We start from the raw sequence: 23,610 nt of genomic DNA, 5'->3' as shown, positions 1-23,610 counted from the left end.
TCTTCCTGGCACTCGAAATGTATGTCACATGCTCTACAAACACACAAGGAAACCTGTGCTTGCAAAGGTGGGAAAGTCAAAAAGTCACTTCATATGACGAGACAGAGGCAATAAGAGAACAACAGAAAGAGTGGAAGTTGCAGAAGGAAGTATAATGTTTTCAAATCTCAATAAGTTAATCAGTCAGCTACAATGAGTCTATGCAACCATAGCATTCAACCCAAATCCCACTAAAGCCCCATTTTTGTTGTTGTCTTACTACATTAATTTGTTTCACCTATTGAAGATAAAAAACTTAAAGAGAGAAGAGATCATGCTTTTTTATGTAAGATATTCAGGGCATTTCATTGCTCAACATCTTGTCCAAAAGCCTTCAACTTCAATGACCATCTGCATCCTGTGAGGAAGAGAGTATATGAGGTAGGCAATAAATTGACTGTTTTCTAGCACCTCATCTCAGGTTGTCAAGGTGATGTTCCAAAATTTGCCCTGGGTTCTTGATACAGTTTCAGGCTAGTTCCCATTTGGTAAAAGAAAAATTCCCTGTAGCAGGCTGTAATTTAAACAGTCTTTATTTAAATCATGCAGTTAGATAATTTTGGCAACTTTTCATGGAAATGACAAGTTGTCAAATTAGCTAACTGCATGATTTCAATAAAGACCATTTACATTAAAGCCTACTATGGACCATTTTTTTATTAAACACTTAGAGGCCGTGGATCCACATGGAAAAAAAAAATTAATTTCCATTCATTGGCCTCTCTCTCTGCACATACAGGGCGTTTCAAAAATGACCGGTATATTTGAAACGGCAATAAAAACTAAACGAGCAGCGATAGAAATACACCGTTTGTTGCAATATGCTTGGGACAACAGTACATTTTCAGGCGGACAAACTTTCGAAATTACAGTAGTTACAATTTTCAACAACAGATGGCGCTGCAAGTGATGTGAAAGATATAGAAGACAACGCAGTCTGTGGGTGCGCCATTCTGTACGTCGTCTTTCTGCTGTAAGCGTGTGCTGTTCACAATGTGCAAGTGTGCTGTAGACAACATGGTTTATTCCTTAGAACAGAGGATTTTTCTGGTGTTGGAATTTCACCGCCTAGAACACAGTGTTTTTGCAACAAGATGAAGTTTTCAACAGAGGTTTAATGTAACCAAATGACCGAAAAGCGATACAATAAAGGATCTGTTTGAAAAATTTCAACGGACTGGGAACGTGACGGATGAACGTGCTGGAAAGGTAGGGCGACCGCGTACGGCAACCACAGATGGCAACGCGCAGCTAGTGCAGCAGGTGATCCAACAGCGGCCTCGGGTTTCCGTTCGCCGTGTTGCAGCTGCGGTCCAGATGACACCAACGTCCACGTATCGTCTCATGCGCCAGAGTTTACACCTCTCTCCATACAAAATTCAAATGCGGCAACCCCTCAGCGCCGCTACCATTGCTGGACGAGAGACATTCGCTAACGATATAGTGCACAGGATTGATGACGGCGATATGCATGTGGGCAGCATTTGGTTTACTGATGAAGCTTATTTTTACCTGGACGGCTTCGTCAATAAACAGAACTGGCGCATATGGGGAACCGAAAAGCCCCATGTTGCAGTCCTATCGTCCCTGCATCCTCAAAAAGTACTGGGCTGGGCCGCCATTTGTTCCAAAGGAATCATTGGCCCATTTTTCAGATCCGAAACGATTACTGCATCACGCTATCTGGACATTCTTCGTGAATTTGTGGCGGTACAAACTGCCTTAGACGACACTGCGAACACCTCGTGGTTTATGCAAGATGGTGCCCGGCCACATCGCACGGCCGATGTCTTTAATTTCCTGAATGAATATTTCGATGATCGTGTGATTGCTTTGGGCTATCCGAAACATACAGGAGGCAGCGTGGATTGGCCTCCCTATTCACCAGACATGAACCCCTGTGACTTCTTTCTGTGGGGACACTTAAAAGACCACGTGTACCACCAGAATCCAGAAACAATCGAACAGCTGAAGCAGTACATCTCATCTGCATGTGAAGCCATTCCGCCAGACACGTTGTCAAAGGTTTCGGGTAATTTCATTCAGAGACTACGCCATATTATTGCTACGCATGGTGGATATGTGGAAAATATCGTACTACAGAGTTTCCCTGACCGCAGCGCCATCTGTTGTTGAAAATTGCAACTACTGTAATTTCGAAAGTTTGTGTGCCTGAAAATGTACTGTTGTCCAAAGCATATTGCAACAAACGGTGTATTTCTATCGCTGCTCGTTTAGTTTTTATTGCCGTTTCAAATATACCGGTCATTTTTGAAACACCCTGTATATTATTATGGTGTTGAAGTCTGGGGGAGGAGAAGACCAGTCAAGAAGAGAAACCTTATTCTTTGTTTGCAAACTACACCTGCATGTGTGTTCTGGAAACAGATTGCCCACAAATGATATAGTTGTCACACAGGACAGCTCATAACGTTAATATATATGTGACTATATGTGTATACTGGGTAATGTAAAGATTGCCCACCTATCTTGTGAAGGATTTAAAGTCCTTGGGAAGACATGCAGCTCAGGCCACCACAGACAGAGAACAGTGTGAGGTGAGTTGTGGGTAATTTCAGGTGGAAATAGAAACCTGGGACATGGAAACATATACAAAACCACCATTTCCTGAACAAATTACTAATTTGCTAGGCAATATTGTGAAAAAAGTTTCTCACTCTGGCATCCTGGTGTAAAACATTCTTGGTGTTTTTGCTGCATGTCCCCCAAGCTGCATCTTACAAAGATGATGGAGATTATCACTGAAAGCTTGAGGTTTTAGTCAGCTTTGACACAGCAAGAAAACTAGAAAGTGTAATGCAGAGAATATCATATTCAACTATAGGACAGACATTGTCCATATCAAATGTTAAGCAAGAGTGCTGATTATTATCATGGACTTCTCCTAGATAGCTGCTCATTTGTTTCATATCCCATCCTTCCTGAACCTATGACAAACCATGTTCACCTTTGAGAAAACAGGAGAGCTTGTGAAATGCACTGCAGTTAAAAATTGATTGTACTACAGTATGCTCCACATTTCATTATCATGGGTCTGTATTCAACAGAGAAAAGCCCAGTTCACACACAACTATTGCATTCACCTTAACCCTTAAGCGGTCGCGCCGGGTGTTGAGAACACCCCAGTCATTCTTATCGATGGATTATTACATAATGGTTAGGAGTATAACATCACGTTCTTTGGTACCTTTATAGGACATAATATGAAAGCTTTCAGTAATAATAGAATCTACAATGGAAGTGTAAGTTCCAAGAAAACATGCAACCATGTGCCTTGGGGTGTTGTCGGCACCCCGTGTGACTCTTTATGTTGCAGTGCTGCGAGAAAGCGTACAGTTGTGTTCCGTAGCAGCTGCTTGTATTTTGGCACTCTTTGCAGTTAAAACAGCTATGGATTGTTACAGAATAGAACAAGAAAGAGTGCAGAAGCTTCTGGAAGAGGTCTTAGATGAAACTTTTGAAGGAGGAGAAGAGGAAGAGGAGGAAACAGACAGTTGTGAAGTTCGCTCTCATCACAGCGATACGGAAACGGAGGATGAAGACAACCTGGAACTGGAACTGCAAGTAAGTGCAGCGGATAATGAAAGCAAGCATGATTTTTTTTTATTGGAAAGGATAAGGTTACAAAATGGATGAAAAGTTGTCCTAGTCGAAATGTAAGAACTAGAAGTGTAGACCTCATTATTCATCTCCCTGGTGTAAAAGCCATCACAAAATCTGTGAAAACTGCTGTGGACTTTTTTTTATATTTATAAATGACATAATAATTAGAACAATTACACCATGTGCGAATATTTACATACAACACATTGCATCATTTTTCACAAGAGACTGTGATGCCAAACCAACAAATGAGGAAGAACTCAAATCTCTTCTGGGTCTGTTGATATTGGCTGGGCATTACAGGGCAGGACACAAAAACCAGAAAGGCTGATGGGACACAAATGGTTTTGGAATTGCAGTAATTCACGCAGCAGTGAGTTTATGGCACTATCGTTTCTTATTGCGTTATTTCAGATTTGATGATATTCGAGATAGACCACAGCGTAGAGAACTTGATTGCCTAGCTGCGTTCTGAGAAGTTTTCGAATTATTCATGTCAGACTGTGTCAGTAATTATACTGTGTCTGAATATATGACAGTGGATGAACAACTGGTTGCATTTAGAGGCAAATGCAGTTTCCGACAGTACATACCTAGCAAACCTGCAAAATATGGTTTGAAAATTTTCAACTTATGTGATGCAAGAACTTTATATACTTTGGGGATGGAAATCTATGTTGGGAAACAACCAGGGGCTCCCTTTGAACTGTCAAATTCACCTAAGGAGATAGCAAATAGACTTATACAGCCCATCAAAGGTACAGGACAAATGTGACTCTAGACAACTGGTTTTGTTCCATACCATTGGCTGAAGAGCTTCTGAAAAAGAAACTTACAGTAGTAGGAACTCTTAGAAAGAATAAGAGGGAGCTCCATCCAAACTTTGTTTGCACAAGAGGTTGTGAACTTAGAAGCAGCCTTTTGGATTCAGAAAGGATATCACCATTGCCAAAGAAGGGCAAAAACGTTATTCTCCTTTGATCTTTGCATCATGATGGTGCCATTGACACTAATACTGTGGAGGAAAATAATCCAGGAAACAGGAGTGGACACAATAGATGAAATGTGCGCTACTTATTCAACCTCAAGAAAAACTAGATGCTGGCCACTTGCCCTATTTTTCTGAATCATTGACATTGCTTGCATTAATGCCCTCATCATACACTCCTGGAAATGGAAAAAAGAACACATTGACACCGGTGTGTCAGACCCACCATACTTCCTCCGGACACTGCGAGAGGGCTGTACAAGCAATGATCACACGCACGGCACAGCGGACACACCAGGAACCGCGGTGTTGGCCGTCGAATGGCGCTAGCTGCGCAGCATTTGTGCACCGCCGCCGTCAGTGTCCGCCAGTTTGCCGTGGCATACGGAGCTCCATCGCAGTCTTTAACACTGGTAGCATGCCGCGACAGCGTGGACATGAACCGTATGTGCAGTTGACAGACTTTGAGCGAGGGCGTATAGTGGGCATGCGGGAGGCTGGGTGGACGTACCGCCGAATTGCTCAACACGTGGGGTGTGAGGTCTCCACAGTACATCGATGTTGTCGCCAGTGGTCGGCGGAAGGTGCACGTGCCCATCGACCTGGGACCGGACCGCAGCGACGCACGGATGCACGCGAAGACCGTAGGATCCTACGCAGTGCCGTAGGGGACCGCACCGCCACTTCCCAGCAAATTAGGGACACTGTTGCTCCTGGGGTATCGGCGAGGACCATTCGCAACCGTCTCCATGAAGCTGGGCTACGGTCCCGCACACCGTTAGGCCGTCTTCCGCTCACGCCCCAACATCGTGCAGCCCGCCTCCAGTGGTGTCGCGACAGGCGTGAATGGAGGGACGAATGGAGACGTGTCGTCTTCAGCGATGAGAGTCGCTTCTGCCTTGGTGCCAATGATGGTCGTATGCGTGTTTGGCGCCGTGCAGGTGAGCGCCACAATCAGGACTGCATACGACCGAGGCACACAGGGCCAACACCCGGCATCATGGTGTGGGGAGCAATCTCCTACACTGGCCGTACACCACTGGTGATCGTCGAGGGGACACTGAATAGTGCACGGTACATCCAAACCGTCATCGAACCCATCGTTCTACCATTCCTAGACCGGCAAGGGAACTTGCTGTTCCAACAGGACAATGCACGTCCGCATGTATCCCGTGCCACCCAATGTGCTCTAGAAGGTGTAAGTCAACTACCCTGGCCAGCAAGATCTCCGGATCTGTCCCTCATTGAGCATGTTTGGGACTGGATGAAGCGTCGTCTCACGCGGTCTGCACGTCCAGCACGAACGCTGGTCCAACTGAGGTGCCAGGTGGAAATGGCATGGCAAGCCGTTCCACAGGACTACATCCAGCATCTCTACGATCGTCTCCATGGGAGAGTAGCAGCCTGCATTGCTGCGAAAGGTGGATATACACTGTACTAGTGCCGACATTGTGCATGCTCTGTTGCCTGTGTCTATGTGCCTGTGGTTCTGTCAGTGTGATCGTGTGATGTATCTGACCCCAGGAATGTGTCAATAAAGTTTCCCCTTCCTGTGACAATGAATTCACGGTGTTCTTATTTCAATTTCCAGGAGTGTATATGCAAATAATAACAATGGCAGGATTTCCTAAAGAAGTGATGTCAGAAGGTCATTAGTAAATCCCATAGTGTGCAAGAGAGCAGCCACTCACTCCCTACCTAAACAAGTTAGACAGAAAGCCGCAAAAATGGCGGGAATTGAAGACATCATCAATGCACCAATTTCTGAACAAAGAATACTTAAGCCCAGGCGCTGCACAGTTTGTTCTCATAGTAAAGATATAAAAGTTCAATTGCACTCTGCTCGATGTTTGAAAGTTATGTGTGTAAAGTGTTATGATAACGAACCCCTTGCAGCCAGTGATAGTGACTGATTCCATATAATGTTTGTATAAGTTGGCTGAACAAACATTTAATTATATGTATAATGTCTTATACCTGTAATACAGTATGAAGAATAATAGAAATAAATAATTAAACAAAATATTGTAAGAAAATGGGAATTACTGCATGTGTTTCAAATAACCCAATTTAATACTAAAGTAATATTAAATAAAACGGTAATGTACCAGGAGATAACATTCTAGATACCCATTTGTGAAGTAAACATATTCATATCAGTGATATGCTGCACAACAATGTCATTATAGCCACTTTCATTTGGGGTGTTAGCAACACCCCGAGCGACTATTAACGTTACGAGAAGCCGCGCGACCGCATAAGGGTTAATCTTTATATTGCTCCCCTATCTGCCAGCTCACATTGTCCAAAGGAATGCCCCAGTTTCTCATAATATCCAAGCCCTTCCACCACAGGAACCATGACATGCCTATGAAGAGCCTACTGGCAATAAGGAATGCCTCCCGAGTAAAATGAGTTTATATAAAGTCACTTCCGTTATTGCAGCTCTGTCGCCACAGAGCTATGCTCCTTGGCTGCTGTCTGGAATGCTGTTTGTGGACCACAGTTTGACTCTACATCAGTGCAGAAAACAGAACAGTACATGGTTTTTCCATGAAGAGTTGAGTGTGGTGGAGACCACGGGACCTGGAGCCACTGCCACAATGGGCCAGCACCGGTCCTGGGAAGCAGCTCACCAGCCATCATCACCGGCCTGCCACCTTCTGTATGGCATGTCACAGCTATCTGAGGCCACCCAGAGCTGGAGCCACCACTGACAGATGGGGTCGCATCATGGACCACTACCCAGCCGGTGCTGCACTCTTCAGTATTGGAGACAACAACATGCAGAAAGCCACTGAATGCCACCGCCAAACTGCCACTTCCTGTACTGAGCTATGATGGGGGTGCCATAATAAAGCACCTGGAATTATGGGCTGTTTAACTGGTACAACACAGCGCCCCCCTCAACCCATCACCATCAGCGACATATGTAGGATAACATCTAGCATGATACTCTAGCCTACAAGAAAACCATCCTAATATGCTGTTTCATGTCAGGTGAGCTGATGCTACAGTGAATTTAAGCAATTTTGTCTCATTTTTGCCTGAATAAACCTCCTTTTTGGGAGGTATGCTGATACACTCTGCACAAGCACTGCAGAATGTCACAGTGAGGAAGCTGTACCGTTCCGCATGGAGGGCAGCAGGTATTGTTGCTAGCAGTACTAACTGGACACGTCAAGTCTCCTATACGACCATTTTAACATTATGCTATCAATCGGTTATGAAGTTCTTTTATTGTTTTTGAATAAACAAGTAGGATATGTTAAGTCATGTGAATAATTTGAACACAACTCAAACATTTTCCTACAAGTGAAAACACAATACAAGCAGCAACAGACTACTTTATGATACTACTAACAAGCAATTACCTTAATTACAAGAGTTCCTCATGGTATTCAATTCTGAATGTATTATTTTTGTTATTACACGATGCATGAAAGCTACAATGAAGATTTCCCTTGGTATAAATAATTATTCTTTCCACTCCTGGCAGGAGTCACAAAGTCCGTATAAGAGACAGTCCAGACCCATCCCTTCCCCACTCAGCCCTTTCCTTCCCCGCCTGACCCTCCCTTCCCCTCCTCTCTCTGAATGAGGCAAAGGCAGAGAGTGGTATCTTTGAATTACTTCATTATCACCAATTTTATCATATGTGACATTGGATATGGTCATCTTTGATTTCTAGCCATAATATTGTCACATATACTGTGAAACAGAACTGAGCCTCATTGTATTTGAGAGGTGAATTCATATTATATGGTGCAGATATGTATTATGGCATCATAATCACCTAATTGTTAAGTCATGTGATTGGGACAGTGAGACTGGGGAAGAGTTAGTGTGATTTTATCTCAGATTGCTTTTCATCTCTTTTCTTGCATTTTCTCCATTTTAACCATATTTTTTTTTTCTAAAAGCATCAAGTCAAAAGATGTCTTACATCACAACTGAGGGCACAGCTACACTCTGGGTTTTGGCACAGAAAGTTGAGAATTGAGCATTCTGATATAGAATCCACCATTAGAAGTCCGACAGCCTCTTTAGTTACTGCACCATGTATCTACAGATAATACTATTTTAATAATAAAGCTAGATTGTTGACAGCATCATTTTCACATGAGATCCAAATAATATTAGTTCTTCTAGGTGTCAAACATGAAGTGAAAAACTGGCATATTGCATTTAATTTTCAACTGTGCTACACGGGATTTCAATTCTTGTTCCAATTTCTGCTGCTTAATTTTTGATCTTTTAAAAGTAATTTAACAATAGATCTGCATATGTTTCTGTCCAGTAACCATGTGGCTTTTCTGTATGGAAGAAAAAATCCACTACCAATAACAGATAACATGACTTTCCAGGAAAGTAAATTATAAATATTTTATATTGTCTGTATTTACCACATAATAGACTTGTGACATTGGCAGTTGTTATTTTATTTAATCAGTTATTAACAACAAAAACTCTATTCTTAATTGCAGATAATTTTCACTGATGAGTTTCTTCACTTTCTCTCTTACTGACATTTCAAAATTTATGCCTAACCTCTCTCAGGTCTGCTGTGTTGATTCTGAAAGTCATTCAGGAGTTTGTCACTGCCCTATATACAATCCTGTTATGTCTCACTGCAGTGGGTCCAGTGGTTAAGATTTCAAGTATATGAACTGGGTACTCACACTCTTGAGTTTCAATTCCTTTTTTGTACTTTAGTGAAGCTAAGTGCACACAATCAAATATATTACCAACTTGTAGAGTCCAGTGACATTATAACTTGCCCATCTTCTGTATGTATTTTGTTAGTTTTGTTAGGCTAACCTGCACAGATCACATCAGAATCTTAGTCAATGCTGAAAAAGAAAATTTGCAAAAAGTTACTTACCATGTACTTCATAAAAAATCGATGCAAAGTTGGCAAGAAGTGTAAGGGAAACAATATCCCCTATGCTTGCAGCTAAAGGAGTAGCTAGATTATCTGGATTCATTTTCCGCTTATGAGATATCAATATGACAGCACTCAGTACAAAATCTGAAATGAAAATTAATTTCAAAAAGATTTCAAATAAACATGAAGAGTAGTTATCCCAAATACCACATTGCATTTGCTTAGACAAATATGTTGGCTGATTTATTTGTGCAATCTTTCAGTCTCACTTTCAGTTAAAGTAAAATACAGGGAAAATAAGGAGACAGGAAATTTTAAGACATAGCCTCTGAAGGGCTGTTAAAAGATATGCTGTACTTGGAGGAGCCACGCAACATAAGAGATATACTTACATACCTAAAACGAAGCATGATGTTGTAGCTGTGGCAAGAGATGAGGAAGCAAGTAGGAGAGCATGTGTGTACTGAAATGCCCCTTCCATGATTGCATTCACAGAGACAGCAAATATTGCTACTACTATAGCAGCAACAATTGCCTGAACCTGTGAAATGTAGAAATTGTAGGGTAAATGTTAATTAGAAAACAAACAACAAGATCTACAATTCAAAAAATGTAAAATAAGAGACCATCTGACAAAAGATTAAAAAATAATACAGTGCAGAAATACAGTATATGGTTCACACAGGCATTTACGAAAATTCAAGAACTATCCATAAAATTAAGCTGACTACATTGACAAAAGATGTAAGGCCATGTGATGTGAAAAGCAAATGTGTATGCGGTGAGGTCCGAGTTATAGCTATCATACTGCACTTTCTACTCTCTCCCAGTAATTACAAATGGTGGTTCTATTTTGTTCTCATACTTACTGCAAGGGTAGACTGGTGATGAATGTTCTTAAATTTATAAAATGTAGCACTGATAAAATTCACTGTCAGCCATACAATGAAGACATGAAGGAGTAAGTATGGCTTGGTAGCTGTTTTCTGCAGACCGATACTGCACATAACTGTCATAAAGCAATTGTTGTCAATGAAATTATGTGTTAAGTGGGTTCCAAGGACATCAAACCAACACCATAGAAATTTCACATCAGCACCATGACAATAGCATGAAGCTCCTGGACAGGATCATCCCAGGCAATAAAGCAAAGATTATTTTAATTAGACTTCTAGATAGAGAGATGACTTGTACTTGGCATATTTAAGCAATTATTTGAGGAAGGAGGGCACAGTTTTGGTTTTGAAAGAAAAAATAATGGAAGATTAAATTTTACAGTCCTGTTAACACTGAGGCCATTAGAGATGGAACACTCAATATTGTTGAATAGAGGAAGGATGAGGTAAAAAAATATATTGTGAGTTTTTTGAAGAAACTGACCACCAGATAAGACTTAAGCAATCAAGATGGCTAGACAGACATTTGAATTCCATTCCTCCTGAATACGAGTCCAATATTTAACCACTGTAACAAGCTGTGGTGTGCTGGAGTCAGATGTAACTGTTGAAAGACTTACCAGTACGCTCATGTGTATGAGCAGCGGGGAGGAATTGTGTTTTTAGCACGTACATCTCTGCAAGTATCTTTTGAAACACAGATGTTTATTTAGGATTGGTTCCTTGGGTCTGCATAGGTGTACATACCTTTGACAATACTTTCTTCAGTGTCATTGGAAAGAGTATTGGAAATGTATGCAGCTGAATGACCATGAAACATTTTTTTGCCTCTATATTGGGTATAACGTTGGCCATAATTTTTTCAGTACATTTTTTCTGTTCAGAAACATGCCACCAACATGATTTCTGGAATCATATCTACAAGTCACTATGTATAAATAATTCAAGTAGTAAGGTAACAATGCACCAAATTTTGAACGCACAAGCAGCCACTGAAATTTTACATGTTGTGCTCAGCTGTGTGTTCTCCCACGGGCTGGTCAACTTTGCACTTGGCCACCATTTGGCAATGGCCAATCATTCAGATGGATAGCTGATTGGTGGTCAAGCCTACATAAAATGCTATGCAGAAATAACAGAAGAGTTGGTATATAACTTGATGCTTTTCAGAGGTGACTCTGCCCTCTGATACACTGGGCTAATCCCATGATGGAACTAGAGGAGCATTTGCTGGGTGGGTGTGACTCCAAACCTATCATCTAATTCACTCCTTGTACAGCTAATTATACCCTCACAAATAACTAGTAATTGTTCTTTCAGGGAAAGATATACAAATAAATCTGCAATATGGCCTTGGCCACTTGCATGGCACCCTCCTATGCCAACTTGTTTACGGGCCATCTAGAGAAAGCCTTCGTAGCAATCCAAAATCCTAAAACCTTTGCCTGGTTCAAGTTTAGTGACAGTATCTTCATAATATGGACCCATGGTCAAGACACATTCCACTAGTCTGGCAAGTCCCTTACCCAGTGTGCTGAAGGTCTTACTAAGGCCTTCACAGAGAGTGTCCCCAGCCCTTCCCAAACCTAATCTGCGACAGATTTCTCACAGTATATCCTCACAAACCCATAATAATCCCACCACCCCATTTTCATGAATTGCAGTCCTAACAGCATCCTGTGCCCTCTTACAGCCCACACCTCCAGTGCAGCAATCCTCCTGATCCAGCGGCTCTGGGGTTCCCTCCGAGGTTTAACAAGTACCTCTTCCCCCGCCCCCCCCCCCCCCCTGCTCCCCAGACTCACTCTACCATTACCCTTATTAAATTATCTGGAGTCCACACCATCATTATTATGGCTCCGTGGCTGGTAGCATTGCCTCTGCCCATGCCTTATATGTCCACAATTTAAAAAATTAATTTGATCCTTCACATCTGTTAACAGATCAGGTTCTTCATTCTCCAATGCTAATCTAACCATTGTGCACAACCACCTAGACACCTCTGGTGCTAAACCTCTGGTGCTAAACCTCTCAGAAAAGCATCAGGCATACATTACTTGGGTTCTGCAGCAACACTTCATTTACCTCCTCACTCTGTGTTAACTCATAAATATCACCATTAAGTTTCCTAATTTATCCACAAAATCTTGTACTGCTTCATCATACCTGTTGGAAACCACACTCAACTCTTCATGGAAAAACCATGTACTGTTCTGTTTTCTGTATCTTTGTTCTAATCCCCATCTAAGTTGAGTAAAGTCTCTAGCTTTTACAGTGCCTCTGTGCACCACATAGATGACTTCTCTTCTTCTGTTAAAAGGAATCTTGCTATCTGTAATAATTTGTTATCTGACTGACCTCGTATGACAGCCAATGACCTGAGATCCTCTGCAAATGCTAATACATCCTCAGATGACCTACCAGAAAAGGAAGAAGCCAGGTTACCAACAGCTGGAGCCACTCCTAGAGTCTGTGACTTTGACAAACACATCTCCTCATATTTCTTGGCTAGTTTGATATGTGAAACCAATTTATCTGCTCTTCATTGAGCTACCTGATTCACCAATGACTGTATAGCCTTCTCACTGGGAACACCTTGCGTGTCTGATTTTTGCCATTGCCTCACAATTACTCATTTTCTTGACTCAGAATTAATAATAAAAAAGTAAATAAAAAAAAGCAGAAATAATAATCCAACAATAACACAGATAGAACACACTGTGGCCACCTGTACTACCAACCTACTTCTTTTGCCTAATCATAAGCCACCTGGACACACTACACTGTCTAGCCATGCACCCAGAGCAGTTAAACGTAAAGCAAACACCTGCTACAGACTCAGAACAAGTGGCAAATGCCCAAGCAAACTGTACAATATACAATGCTCATGTTCTAACCACTCATCTCTACAGTTACCCCTATACTGGTTCCTTCAGTTTTACCAAAGTAAACCTACTATTGTCATGCCCCCTAAGCTTTGACACCATAACTGTCACCACAAAAGAATACCCCACATATCAATGTTGTAGGCTGCGGCTCGGACGTCATGCTGCCAGGGGTGCACACCCTTCACTGTTGATTGTAGTGATGTCAGATCCCCTGACACCACTCTGCAGAGTGCAATTGCACTGGGTGGGGTGAATAGTGGTGCTGATGGGCTGAAGGGACCAGTGGAAACACTGCTGATAGTAAAGAATACATTATTCAAAATTGGTACATGCTTTGTCATGACTCAATCAATACATGTTTTCTTGTGACTCGGTGAGGCAAAAGATGACTCTCTCTGGGTGACACTGATATACAGGCAGCAGATTCTGTCCTAATGAGAGGATGATGCATGAGAACCCTGTGTTGCTGATGGCAGGCATGTGGATGGATGGTGCCCTCTGTAGGCCACAGCAACGACACCATTGGCACGCTACTTCTCTGTCGGGGATGGAACCTAGAGTGGCCCCTCAGCCTCACATGTGTACACTATGGCAGCATGGGGGGACTGTTGTGTATGGGATTTGACCTGCTGCCCACTGGCAGGAATCAGATGGAAGCTGGTGCTCAGGCACTAAGTCCCATGCAGAACTTGTTGGTGGGAGCAGCAGGTATGGATGGCAGGTTGGCAGTGCTGTGGCACTAAGTTTTGTGAGGGACTCAGTGCTGGCAGTGACAGGCACTGCCCAGTCTTTAATGCATGGCTGCTGCTGGTGATGCCCAGTCATCTCACTGTCCAACATGGCCCTGGCACAATGGTTGTGCTGTCGAACTCCAGTGAAAGGAAATCCCCTTGCCTCAAAATTCAGACATACACTATGTAATCAAAAGTATCCAGACACCTGGATGAAAACAACTTACAAGCTCATGGCACCCTCCATCGGTAATGCTGGAATTCAATATGGTGTTGGCCCACCCTTAGCCTTGATGACAGCTTCCACTCCCGCAGGCATATGTTCAATCAAGTGCTGAAAGGTTTCTTGGGGAATGGCAGCCCACTCTTCATGGAGTGCTGCATTGACAAGAGGTATCAATGTCAGTCGATGAGGCCTGGCATGAAGTCAGCATTCCAAAACACCCCAAAGGTGTTATACAGGATTCAGGTCAGGACTCTGTGCAGGTCAGTCCATTACAGGTATATTATTGCCGTGTAACCACTCCGCCACAGGCTGTGCATTATGAACAGGTGCTCGATCATATTGAAAGACACTGTCACCATCCCCAGCACACTGGACTCACATTCGGGAGGACGACGGTTCAATCCCGAGTCTGGCCATCCTGATTAAGGTTTCCCGTGATTTCCCTAAATCGCTTCAGGCAAATGCCGGGACGGTTCTCTTAAAAGGGCACGGCTGACTTCCTTTCCCATCCTTCCCTAATCCGATGAGACCGATGACCTCGCTGTTTGGTCTCCTCCCCCAAACAATCCAACACAACCCCACCATCCCCAAATTGCTCTTCAACAGTGGAAGGCAAGAAGGTGCTTAAAACATCAATGTAGGCTTGTGCTGTGTTAGTGCCACACAAAACAACAAGGGGTGCAAGCCCCTTCCATGAGAAACTCCATAACATCACCACCTCCACATTTTACGGTTGGCACTACACACGCTGGCAGATGATGTTCACTGGGCATTCACCATACCCAAACCCTGACACTGGATTGCCACATTGTGTACCATGATTCGCCAGTCCACACAACGTTTTTCCACTGTTCAATCGTCCAATTTTTACACTCCTTACACAAAGTGAGGCCTTGTTTGGCATTTACCGGCATGATGTGTGGCTTATGAGCAGCCATTCAACAATGAAATCCAAGTTTTCTCACCTCCGCATAACTGTCATAGTACTTGCAGTGGATCCTGATGCAGTTTGGAATTCCTGTGTGATGGTCTGGATACAGCTCCACCTATTACGCACTGTGACACTCTTCAACTGTCTAGAGTCTCTGTCAGTCAACAGACGAGGTCGGCCTGTACATTTTTGTGCTGTACGTGTCCCTTCACATTTCCACTTCACTATCACATTGGATGCTGTGGATCTAGGGATGTTTAGGAGTGTGGAAATCTCACGTACAGATGTATGACACAGGTGTCACCCAACCACCTGACCATGTTCGAAGTCCATGGAGTGCCCCATTCTGCTCTCTCACGATGTCTAACGATTACTGAGGTCGCCGATATGGAGTACCTGGCAGTAGATGGCAGTACAATGCACCTAATATAAAAAATGTATGTTTTTGGGGTGTGGATACATTTGATCACATAGTGTATTTATATTGCTCTGATGCGCATTTACTTCATTGAAACATTACGCTTAGTCATTTTGCCCATAATAAGAGACTTTCTGTTGTTTTTGTGACTATAAAGGCAAGAGGTGTAGGCTGTCTGAGTGCGGGCTGGGTTCTCTGTCGAAGGTGGGAAATGTGGACATCAGCAGAGGTGGGTCCTAGTAATGATACAAGAACTCTCTATTAGTTCTTTACCAATTCATACAGCTCAGACACTCTTCTGATTGTGCTCCTTTCTCTGGCATGGCCCAGAGTTCCCTCGTAATATTCCAGCATCATAGCTGCAGACATAGATGTATTTGGGCAGTATGCACACGCTGCTTGGCAGAGAGTGCTGACTGGCATCTCCAGTATCCAAGGCAAGCTGAGTTGGCAGGATGCGGCTGCTCTGCAGTCACAGGTGGCCACCAGATCTTCTCTAATGGATAAAATTGGGTCATTCCAGAGGCATAGTGATGGCGGTGCCCGGAGTTGAATTCTGGACTGACAGTGAGGAGCAGAGGAGGGCGGATGGTATGGTGTTGCCTGCCTGGGCTGGGCAGACAGGCAGAGGTCCCTCCTTCATGGACCAATGGCAGCAGAGTTCACAGTGAGGATTCCCACCTGACCCACAACAGGTGCTAGGTGTGGCCCTGCTGTGCCTGAATGTGATGTACTTGACTGGGCCAGTGTTTAAATGCCAGTTCCTGGCACTGAATTTGTGGAAGGGCTGTGTTTGTGGGACACAGCAAGCCATCTGGAACAGGGCAATGACCAGGGTCTGGCATAATTGTCAATGACACGGAAGTTAGTCCAGCTGGAGCTGCTTCTTGAAGGCTAGCCCAGGGCACTGACACCTGGGATGGTGTCACAGAAGTCTTGCTGCTGCTGAGGGATGCTGATCAAGCAGGAGCAATGGCCAGCTGCAGCCAATGTCTATGGCTTGTGACCTGATTTTGGCGCTTGTGGTCTGATGACACAGGGGCCAATTGTACAGTTCAATGACCATCATCTGCTGTGTGGCTGCAATCTCATTGCAGTTCTGGGTGCTAATTCTGCTCAAAGTCCTCCTATAGATTTCTCTTGTTACTGTAGCTTCGACCCACATGTTACAGTTATTACCACTGTATGGTGCAGTTTTCTGCTGAATGTAACTAGCCTCATTTTGCAGCCCTCTTACATTGATGTTGTTTCAACACACACTGTCATACTGCAGCCACTAGTCTGTGGCTGCTAGTGCAATACTTAACAGTGGCTTCCTTACTACTTCTTATTACTTTTGCTAAAAAAACTGGGTAGCAACACTACAGTATCTTGGTCCATCCCTATGTTATGCCCACTCCCAACCCCTTGCCCCATGTATCATACCCCTGTGATATTTTTGAGGGGACCAAGCAGTGAGGTCATTAGTCCCATCAGATAAGGGAAGGATGGGGAAGAAAATTGGCCATGCCCTTTCAAAGGAACCATCCTGGCATTTGCCTGCAGTGATTTAGGGAAATCACAGAAAACCTAAATCAGGATGGCCTGATGCGGGTTTGAACTGTCATCCTGAAAGCGAGTCCAGTGTGCTAGCCACTGCACCACCTTGCTCAGTGGGGTCACCTGTGAAAGCCATCATGTATACCAACTCCTCTGTAATTTAGGTGTAGCATTTAATGTGAACATGAGCACCAACCAGATTTCCATCTGACTGAATGGCCACTGCCAACGCATAGATGGGAGCTGTCCATTGAACACATTCTTTGATCCTGCTATCTTCCTGGCTCCATCTCTGCTAGTCCCTGCCCTGCACCACCACCACCACCACCACCACCACCACCACCACCACCACCACCACCACCACCACCACCACACCTTAAATGAGATGACCGCTTAAAAATTGTAACCATTTTGGAACATGGAAATATAATCCATATTTAGTGCTTACATACTGATTTTTTGTAACATCTTATGTAAATAAAATAGAGAAATCTCAAAATTATCTTCAGTTTTGAGAAGTACATGAGTTAGTTATATATACCTGTACAAGGGCTATATTTCCTGTCACCATGAGAAATGTCTCCCTCCTGCTATCCATGAGCCCTAAGTTTGCTTGGGTAGACAATCGAGATGCGAGACACATATCCAAATTTCCTTTAAGTCCAGTCAGGGAAGGCACCAAGATCATCAGTGAAGATATTTCCACAAACACAGCCCATTTCTGTAAAAGTATTTATACATTGCACAAGCAAAAGAAAATAATAGTGAATTTTGAAAGTAACAGTTCATTTCGTGAACATTGCATCATCTCATCAGATCTATGATCTGTACTAAAGTTACAGCAGATGTCCTTCACAAACAAATAAATAAATAAATAAATAATAAATAAAACAGCACAGCTTGTTTCTTTCACTGTGGCATTAGTGTGTGAAATTCACAACATTAACTCAAAATTCTTATGAGGAAGTGTATGTGTCATCCATACCACAATAGCAGTTACATTGTTACCCCATGAAAAATGCTAACTACGTGAATAAAAGTTGTTTCTCTGGTCAGTGAATGAATGTATTGACATTGAAATGGAGAATGAGAAAGGGATGAGTTTGTCTTCTTAAACTGCTTCACTGAGGATGATCATACACCAGTTCCCCCTTTTAATTGTTACTCAAATGCCAGAATTACAGATATTGAGATAGTCAACATGTAACAGAAAATAAAATAAAATTTCTTTGCACTCCTGTTTGACTGTAATTCTATATAAACTTGATGAAGAATCTGCTCCCAAATGGCTCTGAGCACTATGGGACTTAACTTCTAAGGTCAACAGTCCCCTAGAACTTAGAACTACTTAAACCTAACCAACCTAAGGACATCACACACATACATGTCCGAGGCAGGATTCGAACCTGCGACCGTAGCGGTCGCGCGGTTCCAGACTGTAGCGCCTTTAACCACTTGGCCACCCCGGCCGGCAATCTGCTCCCAGTCTACCAACAGTTTATGTTAGATTGCTGGAATAACAAAGCACTCTGAGCTATGGGGAGAAGCCCATGTCAGTTCCTTTTCTTAAATCATAAGACATATGTGTACATATCACAGGCCTACATCAGTGATGCCAGTCTTTTGTATTATGGAACAACTTTTATGTTTGTGTATTATGATCTTTTTGGAGCCTGGCTAAACTCCTACATATGATTCAACATTTATTCTGCAAACAGTGATTTTATGGAAATTGGCTCACTTTCTATGATATCTAGACAGCAGTAGGTAGTGGCATCAATGTTGTTGAAGTATTTTTTGACTTCCAGAAGGCATTTGATACAGTGCCAGATTGTCAGCTAATTAACAAACTACAGCTCACAGCATATTAGACCATATTTGTGATTGGATTACAGACTTTCTAGAAGATGCAACTCAGCACAATCATATTAAGCAAGATAAATCATTAGAAGTGAAATTAGTTCTGGATATGCCTTAAGAGCCAATGATTCTGTTGCATGTATGGAAGTTGCAATGCTAGAAAATTTTCTGGGCTATCAGTTGATTAGTAATTTCATTATTGTGGCTGTTGGCCATTAAAGCAGTATCTCTGTGTGGTGCCATCTAGCTCTAGTGCATGAATACACCTTGTCAAGTGGCAGCAATGAAAGGCAAGGGATGGCAAAATTTCACTTCTTTCTATTACAGAAATGCTGATGACCTCCAGAGTCAAGGAGTCTGAGACACATCCTTATGACATGTAATCAAACATAGTAAACTTTTTCTCAGTGTCTGCCCCTCCCCCTACTTTATATTTTTACTTGCAGTGATTTATGGGACTGGCGTGGTCTCCTCTCTCCCAGTCTAGTTCTTTGTTTAATGCTGTTACCATGTGGATACAGTCAGTTTGTAATGCATAGTAGTCCTTAAGTAACATATACTGACGTGGCAAAAGTCATATGATAGTGATATTCTCATATACAGATGGCAATAGTATCGTGTATACAAGGTATAAAAGGGCAGTGCATTGGTGGAGCTTTCATTTATATGCAGGTGATTCATGTGAAAAGATTTCCAATGTGATTATGGCCACATGATGGGAATTAACAGAACTTGAATGCAGAATAGTGGTTGGCGCTGGATGCATGGGACATTCCATTTCAGATTTCAGAAATTGTTAGCGAATTCAGTACTCTGAGATCCGCAGTGTCAAGAGACTACCAAGAATATCAAATTTCAGGCATTATTTATCACCATGGGCAATGCAGTGGCTGATGGCTTTTACTTAATGAATGAAACCAGTGGCATTTGCATGGAATTACCAGTACTAACAGACAAGCAATACTATGAGATACTGCAGAAATCAATGTGGGATGTATGATGAACATTTCCATTGGGACAGTGAACCAAAATTCGGTGTTAATGGGCCATGGCAGCAGATGACCGATGCAAGTTCCTTTGCTAACAGCACGACATCACCAGCATTGCCTCCCCCAGGCTTGTGACCATATTGGTTGGACCCTAGAAGACTGGAAAACTGTGATCTGGTAAGATTAGTCCCAATTTCAGTTGGTAAGAGCTGATGGTGGGGTTCCAGTGTAGTGCAGGCCCCACAAAGCCTTGGACCCAACCATCAACAAGGCACTGTGCAAGCTGGTGGTGGCTCCAGAGTGTGTGGGCTGTGTTTACATGAATGGACTGGGTCCTCTGGTCCAGCTGAACCAATCATTGAATGGAAATATTTATGTTTGGCTACTTGGAGACCATTTTCAGCATTCACGGACAATGTGCCATGCCACTGGGTGACAATGAGTGAATGATTTGGCCACCCAGACCACCCAACATGAATCCTACTGAAAATTTATGGGAACATAATTGAGAGGTCAGTTCATGTACAAAATCCTGGCCCAGCAGCCCTTTCATAATTATGGACAGCTATAGAGGTAGTATGATTCATATTTCTGCAGACTTTCCATTACTTGTTGAGTCCATGCCACGTTGAGTTGCTGCTCTATGGGGGCAAAAGGATGTCCCACACAATATTAGGAGATGATATATGACTTACATCACCTCAGTGTACATGTTTTTGTCAGACAGTCAAAGCAGACCATGGTACTAGATTAACAATGAAAAGAATCATTAGTTATTTTGATAATATCTTGTTAACTTATTCAGATACTCAATGATTAATGACTTTAGCAGATGTCATTCTACTTTTTGATGGACTTATGAAAAAACACATCTGTTAGCTCTCACACAGAGGGGAAACCACAATAAAAAATATTTTACCTTAAACCCAGATTATAATAATACAGTGACTGATGTTAGACCACATTTGAGCAAGGAAGAGAGGTGGTTGCCAGTTCACCATTAAATGTGATGACTATACGATTACAATAGTGACAACTGTCATGTTACATACCGTATATGTTTACATGCTCCCTCTTATTATATAATATTAAGTCCATTTGAGGAAATACTTGTTTTATTGAACACTTGGAATGCTAGCTGCAGACATTCTTTTGTGCAAAATAAACACACTGCATGTAGCTGGATCACGATAGTTAAGTTACTAGGCACAATTATTACCAACAACTGACAACACTTACTGACACTCAAGGTGGCACAGCACTGTGACAAAGGTGGACAGAACAGAAAGCATGACAAAGTATCTTCAATTGGTGTTTGCTATGGTAACTGCCTGTAAATAACTAGCTGACAATCACATTGTTAATTTGGTCTACGTACAGTGTGTAAACCATAAAAGGAAGCAAACTCAGGATTCAATTTCTCATTGATAGTGAGGTCATAAGTAACAGAGCACTAACTTGAATTGAGGAGGGGTGGGGAAGGAAACTGGCAAACTACTTTTCAAAAGAACCACCCAGCATTTACTCTAAGTAGTTTAGGGAAACCATGGGAAAACTGTATCTGTGTGCCTGGAGGAGGATTTTAACTGTCAGTCTCCCGAATGAGAGGCCAATGTGCTTTCCATTTGCTCTGGATCATAAAATGGTTCAAATGGCTCTGAGCACTATGGGACTGAACTACTGAGGTCATCAGTCCCCTAGAACTTAGAACTACTTAAACCTAACTAACCTAAGGACATCACACACATCCATGCCCGAGGCAGGATAAGAAACTTGGGACTGTAGCGGTCGTGCGGTTCCAGACTGTAGCGCCTAGAACCGCTCGGCCACCCCGGCCGGCTCTGGATCATAAAAAGTCAGCTATTAGGGTATATATCAAGAAGCTTGTTAACAACAGACAATGGAAACTCAAGTTAGGAAAGAGTAAGTTCGACACACCTCGACAGTGCCGAGCAGCAGCCCCGAGCCGATGGTGCCAGCACCCGCCAGGAAGAAGGGCACAGAGACCTGCAGGATGGTGTGGTACCAGAGCTCCTGTTTCTCCTGTGGAGTCTCGTCAACAGTGGCCACTGTGGTGATGGTGGCAATGCTGGCAGTGCTGGCCAGTGAGAAGCCACCTGGGGTGGTGGGTGACTTATCATCTGGCAGCACTTTCTTGCTGGCATTCAGTGAGGGCATCTTCTCAAGCGGACTCTTTTGGCCACTGAGCTTATCCACATCTACCAATACATGCTCCCCGGGCACCACTTCGGGCAGGTCTGGGTAAGCCACCATTTCTGCAACAAAGTTAATGCAAGTTTATTGTGATACCAGCTGCTGCTTTTTCACATTTAAGATTTTGGATGATAAAAACTATAACAATTGGTTGAAGTATATGCAGTAAATTACAGTTAAACTAACTATGAACATGTGATCTCAGTAGCAGGTGGAGATGACATATACAGTTCTCGATTTGACCTTCCGGGGAGTGTTTTTAAAATTTAGACTTCTTAAAATATTATTTTAACACTTGTCAGAGGATTTTAAAAGTATGAATATAACAGATTTGCATCAAACAGTGCAAAAGTTCTTTCATACTATGTCTCAAAACCTGCAGTTCTGATACCAGTGCATACCATCACTCCATTCTTCGTTACCGTCCATTGTCTGGTAGTTATGTAAGAGTCGAGGTTCACATGATCGGTGCACTGAAGCATTCAGCCTGCCAATGTTTGATTTATCTCAAGGCAATAACTAAGCCCCAGTAAAACCAAACCTGGCTTTTCTCAAAGCAGATTTCTTTAACTGGAGAAAGGTACAGAGAAGTTCAAAATACAGAAGAAGAGTCTTTTTCTTCCAGAGCCTGTTGCAATTATTAAGCAATGTGAAAATAGCACATCTATGATTGGCAACTTGGACAACATCTGCTGGCTGATCACAAGAAAGTTAGAAATTATCAGTTAGTAATTACCAGTTCACACAGGTTCCTAAATGAAACAGGAAATGCATTGAAAGGTCATGGAACCATCACTGTAAATGGTTCAAATGGCTCTGAGCACTATGGGACTTAACATCTTAGGTCATCAGTCCCATAGAACTTAGAACTACTTAAACCTAACTAACCTAAGGACATCACAAACATCCATGCCCGAGGCCGGATTCGAACCTGCGACCGTAGCAGTCCCGCGATTCCAGACTGCAGCGCCTAGAACCGCGAGACCACCGCGGCCGGCTCACTGTAAATCTCATAATACTTGATGATGAGTGAACAAACAGTATAGTAGAACTGAAGATCTGCTTGAAGTGCTGCAACACACAATGAAGTACTGGGAATTATAACTCACATGGAACACTGTGCAACAAATAAGAAATTCTTCATTTTATGAAATTATTGCAGCTTCAATGAAGGAAGTAGCTGGCCAGCCGCATTACCCTGAAATACCAAAAATAAAAGAACTTTTTCTGCATTTTGCACAATGTGCCAGACTTCAGGGTGATAATGCTGGCAACAAGTGCTTTCTTGCAAGACTCTCAAGAGTAACTGAGTTTCTATGTTCCCATTTTATCAATGGTGCAGCTAATGTGTGGGCAGAACAAGGGTGTGAATGAAGCCC

At 42.7% G+C, this 23,610-nt stretch overlaps 1 protein-coding gene across 3 annotated transcripts in view; it reads right to left on the bottom strand.

The window, feature by feature from the left end:
* LOC126248341 (solute carrier family 41 member 2-like) overlaps positions 1-23,610 on the bottom strand; it is a 530,019-nt gene that overhangs the window by 14,613 nt on the left and 491,796 nt on the right. For all 3 annotated transcript variants that reach the window (XM_049949243.1, XM_049949242.1, XM_049949245.1), the window contains 4 exons: positions 21,956-22,293; positions 17,710-17,889; positions 9,936-10,080; positions 9,537-9,683 (listed from right to left, as the gene is read on the bottom strand). In XM_049949243.1, coding sequence (XP_049805200.1) covers positions 9,537-9,683; positions 9,936-10,080; positions 17,710-17,889; positions 21,956-22,291 — 808 coding nt within the window. In that variant the 5' untranslated portion in view covers positions 22,292-22,293. The remainder of the gene's footprint in view (positions 1-9,536; positions 9,684-9,935; positions 10,081-17,709; positions 17,890-21,955; positions 22,294-23,610) is intronic.

This window comes from Schistocerca nitens, chromosome 3 (genome assembly GCF_023898315.1).
Source record: "Schistocerca nitens isolate TAMUIC-IGC-003100 chromosome 3, iqSchNite1.1, whole genome shotgun sequence".
NCBI lineage: Eukaryota > Metazoa > Arthropoda > Insecta > Orthoptera > Acrididae > Schistocerca > Schistocerca nitens.
The sequence above is the reverse complement of the archived record's forward strand: the minus strand, read 5'-3'. Positions and strand labels throughout refer to the sequence as shown.